General features: G+C 47.2%; 5 protein-coding genes across 5 annotated transcripts; 2 read left to right on the forward strand and 3 right to left on the reverse strand.

Moving 5' to 3' along the window:
• Positions 1-452: 452 nt before the first annotated feature.
• On the reverse strand, positions 453-1538 carry LY89DRAFT_589140 (uncharacterized protein; the record flags this gene model as incomplete). Its single annotated transcript, XM_018209513.1, has 1 exon — positions 453-1538. A coding segment is annotated over one exon (1086 nt), but the record flags the coding sequence as incomplete, so codon positions are not given.
• Positions 1539-3334: 1796 nt separating this feature from the next.
• Positions 3335-5145, reverse strand: LY89DRAFT_649490 (uncharacterized protein; the record flags this gene model as incomplete). The annotated part of the gene is made up of 2 exons (XM_018212062.1): positions 3839-5145; positions 3335-3787 (listed from the first exon to the last, which is right to left on the reverse strand). Exons 1-2 carry the CDS (start codon positions 4856-4858, stop codon positions 3335-3337), a joined length of 1473 nt encoding a protein of 490 aa, XP_018069259.1. The 5' UTR covers positions 4859-5145.
• Positions 5146-7742: 2597 nt separating this feature from the next.
• LY89DRAFT_735965 (uncharacterized protein) lies at positions 7743-10236 on the forward strand (the record flags this gene model as incomplete). Its single annotated transcript, XM_018220069.1, has 3 exons — positions 7743-7932; positions 7992-8584; positions 8635-10236. The coding sequence occupies 3 exons, from the start codon at positions 7743-7745 to the stop codon at positions 10234-10236; spliced, it is 2385 nt and encodes a 794-aa protein (XP_018069260.1).
• Positions 10237-10826: 590 nt separating this feature from the next.
• LY89DRAFT_720345 (uncharacterized protein) lies at positions 10827-12636 on the reverse strand (the record flags this gene model as incomplete). Its single annotated transcript, XM_018218560.1, has 4 exons — positions 12378-12636; positions 12236-12327; positions 11671-12186; positions 10827-11618 (listed from the first exon to the last, which is right to left on the reverse strand). Exons 1-4 carry the CDS (start codon positions 12562-12564, stop codon positions 10827-10829), a joined length of 1587 nt encoding a protein of 528 aa, XP_018069261.1. The 5' UTR covers positions 12565-12636.
• Positions 12637-12929: 293 nt separating this feature from the next.
• LY89DRAFT_671308 (ubiquinol-cytochrome c reductase complex ubiquinone-binding protein) lies at positions 12930-13417 on the forward strand (the record flags this gene model as incomplete). Its single annotated transcript, XM_018213209.1, has 4 exons — positions 12930-12967; positions 13032-13052; positions 13118-13303; positions 13360-13417. 4 exons carry the CDS (start codon positions 12930-12932, stop codon positions 13415-13417), a joined length of 303 nt encoding a protein of 100 aa, XP_018069262.1.
• Between the last annotated feature and the right edge of the window lie 2054 nt (positions 13418-15471).

Below are 15471 nucleotides of genomic sequence, written 5' to 3' on the forward strand. Positions count from 1 at the left end.
ATTTGCGAGAAGCCTTTCGACATGAGCATAGTGACCGAAGCTCTCAACATTGCGAGATCTGATGAAAATCTTGATTGTCTGGTATAAGAGATAATCCTGGACCATTGTGACTCTTGCTCCAGAAAATCGCGAGCGGTGCGGTGCATATAGACTATCGTGGAGCCTTGAGAGATCGTGGTCGAAGCCTTCGGCACGGAAACTTCTAGAAGCCCGGCACACCGTGCAGTGAGGTGGATCCGTGTATCCTCACACATCATGTCCAATTCTTCTTTTGACATCTCTTGAAATTGTTCTAATTCTTCGTCGTCGCAGAGAGCAGCCAAGAGGGATACCACAGTTAGAGGAGGAGCACTAACGCTTGGAGGAGCCTGTTGAGCTTCGAGAAAGTCTGGGAATTTCACGGTCGTTGTTACGGGTGTCTTTTGGAAGGGATCAAGTCCCAGTTGTCTCGTCCTTCTCATTATCTGGAATGTTTTTGATGCCCATTCAAGATAAACAGGCTCTATCTGCGTCAATATGGTATTGTATAAGGGGTATAGTTCCCCTGGAAATGACCTTAAGCGTGTCCAAAGTTGGGCAATGGAATCCCGATTGTTGGCACCTCGCAAAAGCTGTTCGATAACCACCTTGACCCAGAGAAATACCCCTTGTGCCTTTTCCAAGATCTCGACTTTCAGAAATTCAAGAAGCTGTGGATCTCGATCTGCTAGCTTCATAAAAGCTTGACTACCTTGGAGTTTGTCTCTAACATAAATCTCAATGCCTTTGAATGTGAGATCTTGCAGTCGAAGTTTAGGGCCATCCCGGAAATTTTCCTGGAATGCTACCCAAGGTCGGCTTGATAGGCAGAATTTTGCCATCCCCGATCTCTTCTCTAGTCGCTTGAAAGACATGCAAAGCTGTTCGGCGTCTCCGCTGAATTCGTCAAGGCCATCCACAAAGAAGCACAAGCTCATTTGATGTTGCTGTTGCTCGATAAGCCTCTCAAATGCTTCATGAAGCTCTCGAAGTGACCAAATTTTGGTTTTGATTTGGTGCTCAGGAGTCGGTAGTTTGTCATAATGCTCTCCCCATTGCGCAGGGAGAACAAGAGGGATAAGATTGGGATTGTGACCAAGGACTTGGAACAATAGCGATCGAAGAAGTCCTTGCTGGCTCTTCTGTATGTCTGTTCCGCTGTTCCAAAAGAAAAAGGTTGCGATGCAACACTGACTAGACAGTCTCTTCTGACTCCACTCCCGGAGGTACTTGGCCGTGTGGCTGCTGTCATAAATGTGTTTCATCAAAGTGGACTTTCCAGAACCTGCTTTGCCGTTAATCCAGTATATATTGGCATCTTGCCTTAGCCATTCTACAAAGTTATTCCACGGCAAGTCCGATTGTTCTGCACCACAAAATATCCAGTCAAATGTTTTAGAGTGCGCTTCCTGTATTTCCTCGTATCGATTCGTCATGTGAGGATAGGATAATTGCTCGAGAATTGTTGTGTTCACGAAGTCCCGCAGCTGAGATTCCTTTTCAGGCCTGACATTCAGCATTTTGACTCTAGCTGTAATAAGGTCCATGGTAGAGAAATGAGAACAGATATCTTTCCTCAAATCTGCAATCATTTGACGGGTTCTGTGGTGTGCATTCTCATTGATGGATTCCGATCGGCATATTAGCAATGCTAGAGACTTGACAACCTCCTGTGTCAAGCTTTCATTTGTGCTCAGGATGGCCTCGAGGATTCGTTTCGTCTGCGTGTCTAAAGTGTCGAATCGAGTCAACAACTAAAGGCCGGTTGCATCGATGATCCCCCTAGCAAAGGTTAGCCGAAAGATGGTGATACATGTCTCCCAAAGCTCCTACTTACCCCATCTCAAGCAGTAATCGTGGCATCAAAGACTCACTAAGACTTGATAACCTCTCCCTCAACGCCGAAATTTCGTTTTTCGACCATGCAGTCCTCATTGCAGCTCTGAAGGTTTGCCATACACGATTCTTTCCATCTTTCAGTTTCAAATCATTAAGTTTGCGTAATAACTCTCCGGCAATCAGCGCAGCATTATTGCAAATTTCGAGAAAGCTGTCTCGATGCTCATCAATTGCTGCTTCTGATTGTACTCCAACTCTCTCACTAGAAAACTGGACTTCGACACATTATAACTCTACAGGTCTCTGTCATAGACAGGCCATATTGACCTCGTTGAGCCAGGATCAATCTTTTGTCCTCTTGGTTGGTGTTCTCAGTATGAATAGTAACTGTGAAAGTCGCGGACCGTGGGAGGACTTTGTACCTTTCTCTCTCCAATTTCGCTCCGCATAAGTGAAGCAAGCCCGTAATTTTAAGGTGAATTGTAAGAAAATCATGCTTTCGTTACTCCATGACTCAAAAGCTCGTTCACAATATTCATTGACTGCAATCGAGGTATATATAAACACTCCAACACAGACACTCACATGCATACAAAGAAAACAAGACAGCAGTGGAGGACTACCAGTACTTACTCGATGGCTTGCAGATCTAAAGCGTCTTAGTTACTAGAGCCCGGGGGCTGGGGTAGGAGTCTTTGTGAATGCAAGGAAAAGTCTCATGTTCCGGCGGAGATGAGAATATTGACAATAATAAACAACTCTTGACAACAAGAAACAACTTTTAACAACAGCAATAACCCAAACTCTCTACATCTGCAACACCCAAACACTGAGCAGCTGAAAACGCTACATGCACCGCAACCCTCCAAACATCCCCATGTCCCGGGGGCAAAGCTAGCATTGCATACATGTCTCCGGGACAAAACCGGCATCATAGCTCTCGTTGACCTTTTGTTTGAATAGCGGATCAAAACTAGCGGATCATGCGAAGACTTTATACCTTTTTGGCTCCACTTAATCAAGGAAGGGGGGGACATGTGAGTTGTGCGTGAATCGAAAACTAACAATATGTTCCTTGATCCGATCGCGGAGATCATATCAACGAAAATGGTTTAAGCACTCGACTTTTGATGGTGAATTGTTTGAATGCTTTCGGAATGGCTTGCTTGTTTGTACACTACTTCTCTTATCCTTTGCTTTTTAGTAGCAATAGTTACTAGCTCCACAGACAGAGAGGACAGTGCAATGTCACCACCTATCACCAAGTTTTTCGTCTCTCAAAGTCCTGCTAGGTATCATCGATTTCCCCACATCAAGGTCCGGCAGCGAAAAGGGGTTGGTTGACACGTGATTCGTGGGAGTAAATGTTTATAGATAGACAGCATTTGGAGACTGAACAAAGCAAAGAAGTCTATGCCAATCACATCTCACTATACAAATACAAATGTCTTACAATCATCACTCTCCCATACATCCCTCACCCACCACCCCCTTCCTCCTCCTCTTCTTTTTCCTCCAACACAACCTCCGCAACCCTCTCCCCCCTCCTCTCCCCCTCCCTCATCAAAAACTTATACCTACCGCCCAACACCAAATCTTTCGCCACCACCTCCCTCGTGCGCCCCAAACTCTCAATATCGTTAATCCTCTGCAGCGTCTTCTCCAAATGCTCATCGAAGCCTTCTTCCCCGCAAATTTGTCGGAACGCGCGCTGCATCGGCACCGAGTCGGCGCGCACGTAGGCTTCCGAGGTGATTGTGAAGAGGTTCACGTGGTCGTAGTCTTTGATGAAGTCGGCGCGCGTCATGATTTGCCGGGCGATGTGCAGTGGGATTTGAGGGATGATGTGCGAACCGTCGTCCAGGGAGGTGGTTGAGGGGAGGGAGTTTTCGAGGCGCACGAGGGCTTGGGCTAGGACCATTGCTGCGGACTGGAATATGTTAGTTGGAATAAGTCATAACGGGGATGAGGGGTGACTTACGGCATATTTCTGCTGATCCATGACATCGTCGTCCATTTCCATACCGAGGATCCAGCATTGGTTGAGGAACCATTTTCGTTCCGTGTCAATGATCTTATCGCAGGTGCTGAGCATGTCTTTTGATTTGGCGACTCGATTCAAGTGTGTGAGACGGCCTCCAACTCGACTATAAACCTCCGAGAGGACTTCTGAGTCGGGAGCCTCTTGGAAATATTTCTGGCGATACTTTGAAAGCGCAGACATCGCTTGGCTCTTTGGGAGATCGGATATGGCTGTGACCTCCATGCGAGTAGCAAGCTTCTTTAATCGTTCGTACACCCAGTACTCATCACTGTTGAAGACCATGGTGACGAGGTTCGCTGCTGCCCATTGTTCTGCTCGTTGCTGAAGTAATTCGAGGAGATCCCGCCCATCTTCGTCGTCTCTTAAAAGATGAACTGCGTTAATGATTATGATAAGAGGTTTCCCCACCAATTTTCGTCGCTTCAAAGCCACTTTCTCTAGCTTGTTGAAAGCTCGTTCAATATCCAAAAGTGCTGTAGAGTCTCGAGGGCCTCGTTCTGAAAAGTACGATCCGATATAGTCTTCATGGAACTCAAAATCCAGAGCCTTCCCCAGCCGTACACGGAAAATTTCCGAATCTGCATGAGCCTCAAACATACTGCATCCCTCACCATTGATCTTCTGCATAGCATCGAGCAACATGCTCGATTTCCCAGTACCTTTCTCGCCAATCAAGAGGTGATACCTTCCTCGTTCATCTCCATTGACAATAGCATCGATCTTGGCTTGTTCGTCTCGGAGAATCCAATGATCGTCTCCTTGTTCCGTCGGGATGGCGTTTGGCATCTGTTTGCCAATGGCGGCGAGCTCGAGGACAGGGTCGCCTGGTTCAAAGGCGCCCTCCATCTTGTGGAGAACAAGCCATTTGTAGAACTTGTGGTACATATAACCTCCAAGTCCAAATCCCGTTCCGAGGACAACAATGCTGGCAAATGCTGTTGCTGCACTTTCAAGCATCTTTTTGCCCAGTGAGGGTTCATCTTGAAAGTCGTTCTTCCTCTGCTTTGTATTCCCTTTCAAGTTCTCCGGTGAAATTTGGTTACCTATAAGTTGTTAGTGTTATACTTCATGTTTATCAGAGTAAACATCTGATGCTCCTGTCAATGAATCAAAACGTAAATTGAGACACGTAGATACATAATCACGTGATGAGACCTCCAGTGAGATGATGGCATACTTTCACCATGTCTCACGGCTCGTCGTGAAGTGCGACAGCAGCAGCCACCACTGTGAGACACCCGGTAGCCGACAGGAGTATACAAGCTCGTCATTACTCGACTTCTAGAACTTTATCTCCAACATGCATCACAACCTGGGGTGCATGAACCTGACACGCGACCGGCATATTGCCACGAGGCAAGAAAAACCAATATCAAATAATGCTGCAGCAACGGCAGAAGGAGGAATAGCGCATGAATAATAGGACTGATCTACTCACGCAATTCCCCGACATCTCCAGATTCTCCAGGTTGGCTCGTGGCAATCCCTCTTCCATGCTGGCGATGAGCTGATCTCCCTGGACACGTCGGACGAACGCGCCTCAGAGAGGAAAGATGATATATTCGCCGAGATCGTAGTGCCGACCTCATGATATGTGACATGGAGGGGGCGAAAGAGAGCTGCAATCGAGGTTCACGGCTCTATGCATGCGCACTGAGGGGTTGTCTCTTGCATGCAGCTACTCTGCAATGAAATGTAGTAGGCCTATTCTTTGTGGTTGTTGTGATCTGTTGACCACTGCGGGTGTCCGATCGCTGCTTGGCGACCTAAAGGAGATGGTTCAGGGCTGGATTCCAGTATGGACAGGGCTACTTACCCGGTGGCATACTTCTGAAAATCATAACTATGACCCCTTATGATAAAATGAACATCTTAAGCTGGGGATACATTTCAGACGAACTCAAATCAGAGTTTTCAACCTTCGAGAAGCTGTCAGTAGATTGTATGTTAATTGGAGATAGTTTTGATGGTCGAATTGCGCGCATGCAAATGTTCTGCATTCTTGGAAAGAACCACTCACCCAAACACTAACCTGAAGGAGGGGAGGTCCACCAGCCACTTTTCCTTTTCTTCCTTCGTCTTCGCCCTCTTCTCCTTCACACAACTCCATCTCCGACGTTAATTGACCTCACCTCATATTCATGAACTTGATCATGTCCCGGAACAGCTTCCAAGCTCTTTGTCAGATCTATCGGCTACCTGCATTCAAACCCATTCATCATGCAGCAAACGGGATCCGCTCCGCGGGCAAATGCACCGTTGAAGTCATTACTGACAATCGATAACATGATGCGACAGAGGCATCTTGTAACGTCGCACAAATTAACCTTTTCGTTCTCGACCGACTTCCTGGAGACAACTTCCAGAAGTTGCCACCGGACACACTGTTTCCGATTCTACCACTTCAATACCGGTAGGCCTAATCTTCCAGGAAGGATCTCCTGGTAGAGTCATTTGACATCGATCTTCCGAATTGAGTTGTGGGGAAAAGAGCCGCCAGACTGCGACAGTCGCAAGTTAGATTGCGAACGGAGCTGATCACTGCACACAGACGGGAGATCTTCTGGAGCCGCAAACACCAAATCTGGGAGGCGAGCGATTGCCATCAATATTATCTGTCAAGTATGATATCACAGTTACTTTAGCTTGCCTCTCGAATCGTGAGTCCTTCAGTTGTCTTGAAAAGGCGCCGAGAACTATGAGAGCATACACCGACGCTCATGATCTTCAGGTCCGACACACACCTATGTGTTGAGGCACACCAAGTCGAAACATCCTTTGGCTCGTCTTCAGCCTAGCCGGCTTGGAACTCGACAACGACTTTCTTCTCCAATCAGCCTTGGTGCACTTTGCTCAGATTCTCGCACAGACTGTGCAACAAGGCTGAAGTCGGCTGTGACAGGGATGAGAAACATGTTTCTAACAGACTCCGTGCTTGATCGACCAGCATTGGGGACAAACATCTTCTCAGAGAAGAATGCTCTCTATGCCATGATTATGGAAATGTTTGCGTTGTGAACTTTCATTTTTCTTTGTAGATTTTTCTGCAATTTCAAAATGTTGATGAGAAGTTCTCAGAGCATTAGTTCGGACTGGAAGTGCACGACCCCTGACAATTTCAGAATGCTTGCATGATCTTCTCCCGGGAAGGACCCCTCATCACTCCAGATCCCGTTGACGGATCGAGTCGGTACCAACGAAAGACTGACTAGGGTTCGTCTGCATCATTATGATAATGCATGATATTAATGCACCCCGACCAAATGGACTACTGTTGACCTATCAGATGTCGAATAACCGGCAAGGGGAAGGAGAACTGCCCGAAGTATAGTGAACATCGACGGGATATTTCTTATCTACTCTGGCAGGGAACCTCACTGTCTTCTGATACAATATAGAGATGCCATGTACCAGTGTCTTGAGACCCTCTATCAGAACTCCACCCCTTTCTACAACACGATCTCCTTGCTTCTTTTATCTGTTTGCAAGTACTGGACATCAACACTGCTTTTGGATATGAGATAAAATTACTCCTCACGCCCAACCTGAGCCTGGTCTTATCCCTTATCGTCTACCACTTGATGATTTGGTGTCATCCTGATTCGTGATAGAAGGTTTTGGGTGAAGATACTGAATCGAGCTTTGCAACACAATTGGAGAAGAACAATATTACTCTATGTAGAGCAATTGGCTGTGGAAAAGGGCAATACGACAAAATAGCACCCACTGGAGTGGAAGTGGTTGCAGCTGAAGCATCTTTGACTGCTGAGGGTGTGACATTTGGGAACTTGGCTTCGAAGTTTGGATTGTCTTAGTCGCGGCTGCGACTAAAATCGAAAAGATGTCTACAAGTTCGGCTTCTATCGTGGGGTCCGATATCTCGGCTTCAACAACTCCAACCTCGCCAACCACAACGATCTCTTCGGAAGATCAACATCCTCATGAGGCACCACCTTGGATTCTACATCACGTCTTACACCCAGAATGTGCTGCCGAGCTACCCTTGACAACCATGTTTAGCTTCAACTCAGGTATGTTGGCAACTTGCGTCCCTGACTCTGATAGATCGATATTAACAACATATTTACAGGGCAAAAGCCATCCTCCTTGAGGGACGCTCAAGCATGGTGGCAATTGGATCCAGAAGGGCGCTTGCTCACGCAGGTTATGTCTTCTTTCACAGATAGTGGACCTTGGACAGAGGAGAAACAACAATCAGCACAAACCGAGCTCGAACCTGTCCCCCTGAATGTAACACAGCCCATCGGCCACGCCCTCGATCATCACATGAATCCCGAGCATGAGCCCCGACTACGAAAAGTACGATTTGTAGATCCACCACCGCCACCTGTAGAAGATAGATATCTGAAGAAGCCGCATGCGGAGCCAGCAGGATTACCATATGAGTATATCAAAGACTTCTGTTTGAAGGCTTTTCCTGCCGAGTATGAACAGGCCGACTTCAGCAACCCGCTCAAAGCTTTAGATTATCTACGCGATCTGGAGTTCACGAGAAGAGCACAATTACGAGCAGCAGGAAGAAGATGGGGAATTACAGAATACACATGGCAGGATGGATTGAAGCAAAACCCAATAACACTGGCATGGTATTTGAGAATGCAGCATGTTGAGATGGAGCTTCAAAAATGGTTCGCGCAAATGTATGTCGGGCTACGTATATGGGTATGTTTCTCTTCCAGGGCGAATTCAAGTCTGCTGCTAACTTGTTTAAGATTATGATCAACGAACTCAAACAACCCTGGCTATCGAGGCAAGAAATCTTGGCAATGCTCAATACGCTCTACCCTCCCGTCATCCTCTCAGTCCCGAGTGATCAGATCTCGATTAAGCAACTACACTGGCACCGAAAAGTCATATTTGGATGGATCTTGGCGGTTGAAAAGGATGGACCAGAGGCGATTCTCGGTATCGAAGACTCACTTCTCAAAGGAAAGCACTCATGGCGAAAGATTACTCTCAGCCTTGAGAATTATCTGAAGCACGCCAAGAACCAAATCGATTTCGCGCTGACCTTAGGCCATGAATGCGATACTCTCCCAGGCGAGCCGAATTTTCATCGTATTCTTCCTGCCAATCTTCCTCACATACCTCGACTTGATGTTCTGGACGAGAATGGTAAGAACCCGGAGGATTCGATCATGAAAGCAAGATGGGAAAAGGTTTATGAGAAGTCTAAGAAATCAGATCAACAACCGGTCCAATCCGTGTTTGATGAAGGATGGAGGTCTAGAAAAATAGTAAAATTCTTCTTCAGGTACAACGGGTCCCGAGATATATTGACGTCCACTATGCCCGAATCGTCCAGCCCTACCAATCCGGAAGGATCGAGCCCCGTATCCCAATCTAATGTTAAACCTGCCAGCCCAGAAAGGCCAAAGTCCCAACCAACCTCCAAACTTAATGACGACGCTGAATCCGATACCAACGTAGACTACTCTACGATCATCCCACCCTGGGAACGTCCGTTTTTCTCCAATGTCCAACCGAGCCTCAAACCCCTTGGCTTCAAACCCCCCATCCTCCCGGAAAATCCAGAGGAGGATATCTCCGCCCTGATCCCGCGGCCCCTCTTCTTCCCGAACGCCAAACCGCTCGCATCGGACAATATGGCCTTCCTAAAGTCTGATCCCTTCGCTCCACCTCCACCACCGCCTCCACCGCTCGTTGTCCGACGCCACTCCTCGCTGAGTAACCTCACGTTGAGGGATTCTAAATTCCTACCCAAGACGGAGGGAGAGGAAGAGTCCGAGGGCCCGAAATTAAGGAAGAAGAGATCGTTTATCCAGAAGATGACTGGCGCGGGAAAGGACAAGGAGAAGATAGCTGACCCGGTCGAGCCAAGCCAGGACTTGAAACGCAAGCCGGGAAGTCCTCTGGCAAACGAATTCAAGCCAGAGCCAGAGGACGTCGCGGAATTAAAGCCTAAGAGGAGCCTGCGTGATCTGGTGGGCTGGAAAGCAACCAAGAGGGAGGAGAAGGAGAAGGTTGCCAGTCCACTGGCGGCGGAGTTCAAGGTGCAAGAGTGGGATAAGGAGACCGGTGTGGCGGTGTTGAAGCATAAGAGGAGTTTGAGGGCGTTGGTGGGGCGGAATGGTAGGGGAAGGGAGGTGGAGGTGGAGGTGGAGGATGAGGAGGAGGAGGAGGAGATGATTCTGGGAGGGGATAGGGATGAGGAGAAGAGTTATTTTCTGGAGGATGAGCCGAGTCCGAGGGGGAGGAGGGGGTTTGTTGGGGGACTGTTGTTGAGGAGGGGGAGTGAGGTGGGGGATGCTGGTGCGGGGAAGAATAAGTTGAGGAAGAAGAAGAGTTTGTGAAAGGGAGGGGAGGGGGGCTTGTTTGTTCTGCATTTTGTGGGCGTTTTGTGGGGATGGGGGTGTTGGCCGGTATAGACAGGCAGGCAAAAGGAACGAAATTGTGTTGATACCCTTTAATTTAGCTTTGGAATTGTGAGTGGGTGAGAGTGTGATAGTGTGATTTTGATGTTTTCTGGGTTGGCTGGATGTTCCGGAGAAACTATTTGTAATCGACAGATTATTATCCTGTTCAAATAAGATCTTACTAGTGATTACAGACTTCGACAGTTGGGACACAGAGCTTAAATTTGTGCTAGACTTTTACTTTCCTTCACTTATGTGAAAAGTGTGGTCTTTGAGGGATCCACATACGGGGTATTGGCACACAATTCTAGGCATGTAGCACAAGATAGCTAGCTGGTTGCCGTAGAATCGAGACATTTACACGTTCGTACGAGACGCTGCGGTTTTGCTTTTCCGAGTCGAAAGGAGTTGTGAAGAAAAAGGTTTGAATGTCCTGGAACGGGCGGATGCTTACATTATTTCTAGCTAAAGTTTTGAGTAGAATGATTCGGTATATATACATAGCAAGTCCAACCCACAATGACATCTCACCGACCCTCCTCCTCAACGACCTTCGCCAACCCCCTCGGCCCCCAAAAATCTTCCCCTCCCTCTTCCTTCCCCCTTCGCCAAAGCGCCTCTAACATCTCTTGCGCCCAAACCACCGTCCTCATCTTATACCTCGCGTTTCCCCACGCCTTCCTCAGCACCTCCCTCTCCCCTTCAGTTGTCAAACAAGACCCAATAATCATAGACGGCCAAAGAACTATCCCTTCTAATCTTGACGGATACAGAGAAGAAAGGAGCGGGAGGCAGATTGAGATACGGATTTGGATTTCCGGGGTAGGAAGAGGATGGGACGAGGTAAGCGTAATGAGATACAGGAGGAGGGCGTTCTGGTAGAGTATTGAACTGGTTGTTTTTTCGGGAGAAAGAGGGGTTGGAAGCCAGGCTCTGAGACGGTGGGAGAGGTGTTCGTGGGTTTCTTTTGTGGTGACGGGTTGGCTGGTGATGGTTGATATTTCGGGGAGGAAAGCGGAGAGTAGATGTCCTTGTTCGGCGAATATAGAGGAGTAGAAAGTGTATTGGGGTGTGGAGGAGAAGTTGCCGATGAAGAAGTGTAGGTCGAGGATGGAGTGAGAGATGGGGGTTTGGAGCTGGGTGACTGGGTGGATTGAGGACCCGAGGCAGCGGAAGGAGTAGAGTTCGAAGAGGTGCCCGAAGAGAGAGAGGTGCGAGGGAGCGGTTAGGAGGGTGGGTGAGGTGAGGATGGTGTGGATTAGGTGTCGGCTTGCAAGGAGGTGGTGGAATATTAGGTTCACCGGGGTGGCGGCCATGATCTGGGTGGTTAAATTAGTTCGTGAGGAGACGAAGGGACTGAATTGGACTTACTTCGATCATGAGGAGCATCATTGTGAGCAGTAGTATGTGTAAGACATCTTCAACATCTTCAGTAGTATTGTTGAACAGCCTGTTTCGTAGGCCACGTACCACAAGGGAATAATGGGACCAAGTAACTGATTTAGTATGAGAATCGGTTGTTTCATCGTAGCAGATATCTGCGCCCGAAGCAGCCAGCACACAGCTCATGAACAGCTCATCTGACAAAGCGAGTGGGAGGACGTAAGATGCGAAGGGATTCTTCGAGGATGGGGTAATGCTAAAAGCATTGCATGTTTGGGAGAGATATCGATCGAATAGGAGGCGAGACCCGGATGATTGGAGGATATGGGGATTGTAGGGTAGGGACCACTGCATATACCAGGGTCTACTTGACGATCCAGTAGACGAGGGGCTGGATCTTGACGAGACAGGGACAATTGATGTTGTAGTTGGTGTGAAACTTTGCAAATTGTGGTTTGTTGGTCGTTCATCAGTCCTTCTGTCCTGATTGTTGCTCAGAGTTTCCTATTCTCCGAAGTCAGATTCCGCATTTGCTCCTTGACCGTGGACTGACCTTTTCAGAAACATTATCATTGGCCTCTTCATCCTTCTGTTCAGTCAAAGCGGGCCATGAACAAGCCACTTTCCTCTTTTCGCAATTCTGACCTATACTCGGATCAGCTTTGGTTATCCCCGAGGACGGAAGTTGGTCTTACAGATTGGCCTCCGCTCATCACACTTCTTTCGCCTCGAGCGGCATGTGAGACATCCTAGCTTCGTCCGGGGGAATTTGCGTCGAATCCGAGGCTTGTATGCTGCAGCGGGGGCGGAGGTTGAAGGGGGCGGGGCTGTCTGAGAGCTGGATTGCTCGCTGAGTAATGTGCTTGCCAGAATACTCGACATGCAGAATAGAAATCTCCTGATGATTAATGTCTGAGCGAATGAAGAGGGTTCGTGTATAGAGGCTGAAATATGTTGAATAGGTAAGCATATCGAAGGAGCCCATCGTGGGCCAACCATGCTTGTTCGGCGGAGCAAAGGCACATGTACCGCAGAAAGTGGGTGAGGCTTATCGAAGCGCGACGCTGTTTATCGAAGCGCGAGTTTCTAAAAATTGTTCAAATGCCATTTCGTTTTACCCTAGGATCCGAAATGAAGCCACGTAGTAACATGGGAGACAAGGGGAAGGGCCGGGGCACAAATGCGGTCTTTATAAGGACAGCAGCTGCCCGAAGTGTTCCCCAGGTACTGGTACCTTTTGCCACAGGATGGATTACAGCCCCAATCCAAATAGACCTCGTGGAATGTAAGTATATTGTGTCTACCATGATTATAGTCTTTGCTGAAGATTTGTAAATCTAGCCTCCCAGTGATCTCTTGGGGACATCCAAGTAAGTCAATAGCTTTTCTTGCTTCTAGCCCAGCTGTACCACTCGAAGCGTACCCAATTGACCAGGCTCTCAGAGCTTCCCAAGCAGAAGAACATCATCACCTATGAGCTTTGTGCAAATCAACAGCGACCTTTAGCGGGAGCACTTCGAAACGCCTTCTTCAATACCGCTCGGCGGACTTGGGCGCAAGTATTTTATGTTGGGCCACCGCTTGTAGCTGCGTACTTGATTATGGATTGGGCAGAGAAGCGGTGCGTTCTTCGACTTGTTTGGATTTGTATGGTAGCTAGAGCTAATCGTTGGGTAGGAACCATTATCTGAATTCGAAGGAGGGAAGGCTAGCGATTCGGGGAGCTAATTCTTAGAGAAAGTATGGATGTTTTCGGACGTTATCAACAGCATCATATTAGCCTGATTCAGAGACAATTAGCATTGGAAATCATAAGTGACCGTGGAAGAGAGAGGTACTGTTTCTCAAAGCGAGCATGTAGAAGCCCAAGGTAGGGAAACCAAAAATGTGAAATCTGTACCTGTAGGATAGAGCCACTATTTGAATTCGAAGGAGGGGAGGCTGGCGAGGGTTCGACTCTTGGACAACATACAGGATTTCGAATATTATTTCCAGGAAAAATGTGCTTGATCAATAAATAATCAGCATTGACAATCATAGGTGAGGGTGGAAAGGACAAAGTAGTACATTACGGTAGCAACAACCAGACATTTACTGGATAACTTATCTAGTCGTTGACTAGGAATTATCCAGCTGGATTTTGGACAGAAAATATCTTGTGCGAAACCAGGATTTTTTTCAGAATTTATCCAGATTTTGGCCGCAAAATCCGTTACTTTGAGTGCCCGAATGCCTGATTGTGGATGCGATCCCTAGCTTCTTGACTTTTCCCCTGAACTCTGTGTATATATGCGCTGCATTCCTGCCCTCCATTCCTGCTTGTGTGATAAACGCGTTCTAGAGGAGAGTTAGTACTGTGAGTTGATGCTGTAAACGGTATCACGTACCTGGGTTGGAAGGGAGTTGAAGGAGGAGATGCATACACACTTTCAAGAAACAAGACAAGAGAGATGCATAATGCAGACTTACTGTGAAATCTAAGATAGTGGAAGTTAAGATAGCGAGTGAGTGAGCCAAGGCCGAGAAAGTGGGAGTTTGTTTACTTTAGCTAGCGTGTTTATGTTCCTCAAGTACTTAGTAGGTATCTAATGCATACATTTAGTTGAATTTCTCTAAAGGCTTTGAATGCCGGATCAATAATAAGGCAGTATTTCCAGTCTTTCTCCAGGATTTAGAACTTCTTAGATTTTTGAATGAATAATCCTACATAGGATGAAGTCGTTATCCGGCTTTTGTCCAAGATTATCCAGTAGTTAATCAGGAGTCTTAGACAAATCCTGGATAATCTGCTCCCGTGGGGATACTTCTAATCAAAACAAACTAGAATTGTAAACAGCAACAGTACAGGAAATAGAAAAAATAAGTACTTATCTCAAAAATATCATATGTCTCAACAATATACTAGACTATTCTTAATCTTATTTAGCCTTGTTATTTTCTGAAGGGGAGGAGGGGCGGACCCGACCCCGCTTCCGCTTATCGCACTGCCCCTTATCGGCTGCGCCCTTGGTGAAAATTAAAACTGCAATTTTATCACGCCACTCGTTATCGAAAGCAATGAGAATTAGAACTGTCCCTCATTGCACTACCTATTATCGGAAGCAATGAAATCAAAACTACATTTTATCGCATTACTCATTTTCGAATGCGGTGAAAATCCGCCTCAATTCGGGTTCCTTGATCGTGTGTCGGTTATTTTGGACAGCTGGAAGCGGTGCTATATTGCGCAAGGCACTTATTTTCGGATGCGGTGAAAATTAGAACAAGCACGACCACTCGTCCAGTGTTTCCTTATTATAGAAGAATTTTTAGCAAATGAAAGAACAAACACTGGACGATTAACCAAAAGACTTACAGGATTGTAATTGGATTTAGTGTACTACAGTCCGCCGTACACTTATCACGTATTAAGATATTTGAAGCCTGATTGTTCGTGAATATGACCGCTCACTAAGTGCTTTAGAAGTCCGGCGGCTGGCCCTTATTTTCGGAGGCGGTGATAATTGGAACTGCCTTTTATTGTGCTACTTACTTCGGGAAACGGTGAGAATGAGAATTGCTCCTTGTTGCGTTATCTATTTCCGGAAGCAGTGAAAATGAGAACTGCCCCTTATTGCCCTGCCATTCCGGGAAGCGGTGAGCCCCTTATTGCCCTACCCACTTCGGGAGGCGGTGAGCCCCTTATCGCGCTATCCGTTATCGGAGGCGGTGAGAAGTACAACTGCCAGAATACCAGGTCTAGTCACGTTTTTGGAGGGGACGTGCGCAGCCTTATGGAGTAAAGAAAAA

Source organism: Mollisia scopiformis, assembly GCF_001500285.1.
Source record: "Mollisia scopiformis unplaced genomic scaffold LY89scaffold_16, whole genome shotgun sequence".
Taxonomy (NCBI): domain Eukaryota; kingdom Fungi; phylum Ascomycota; class Leotiomycetes; order Helotiales; family Mollisiaceae; genus Mollisia; species Mollisia scopiformis.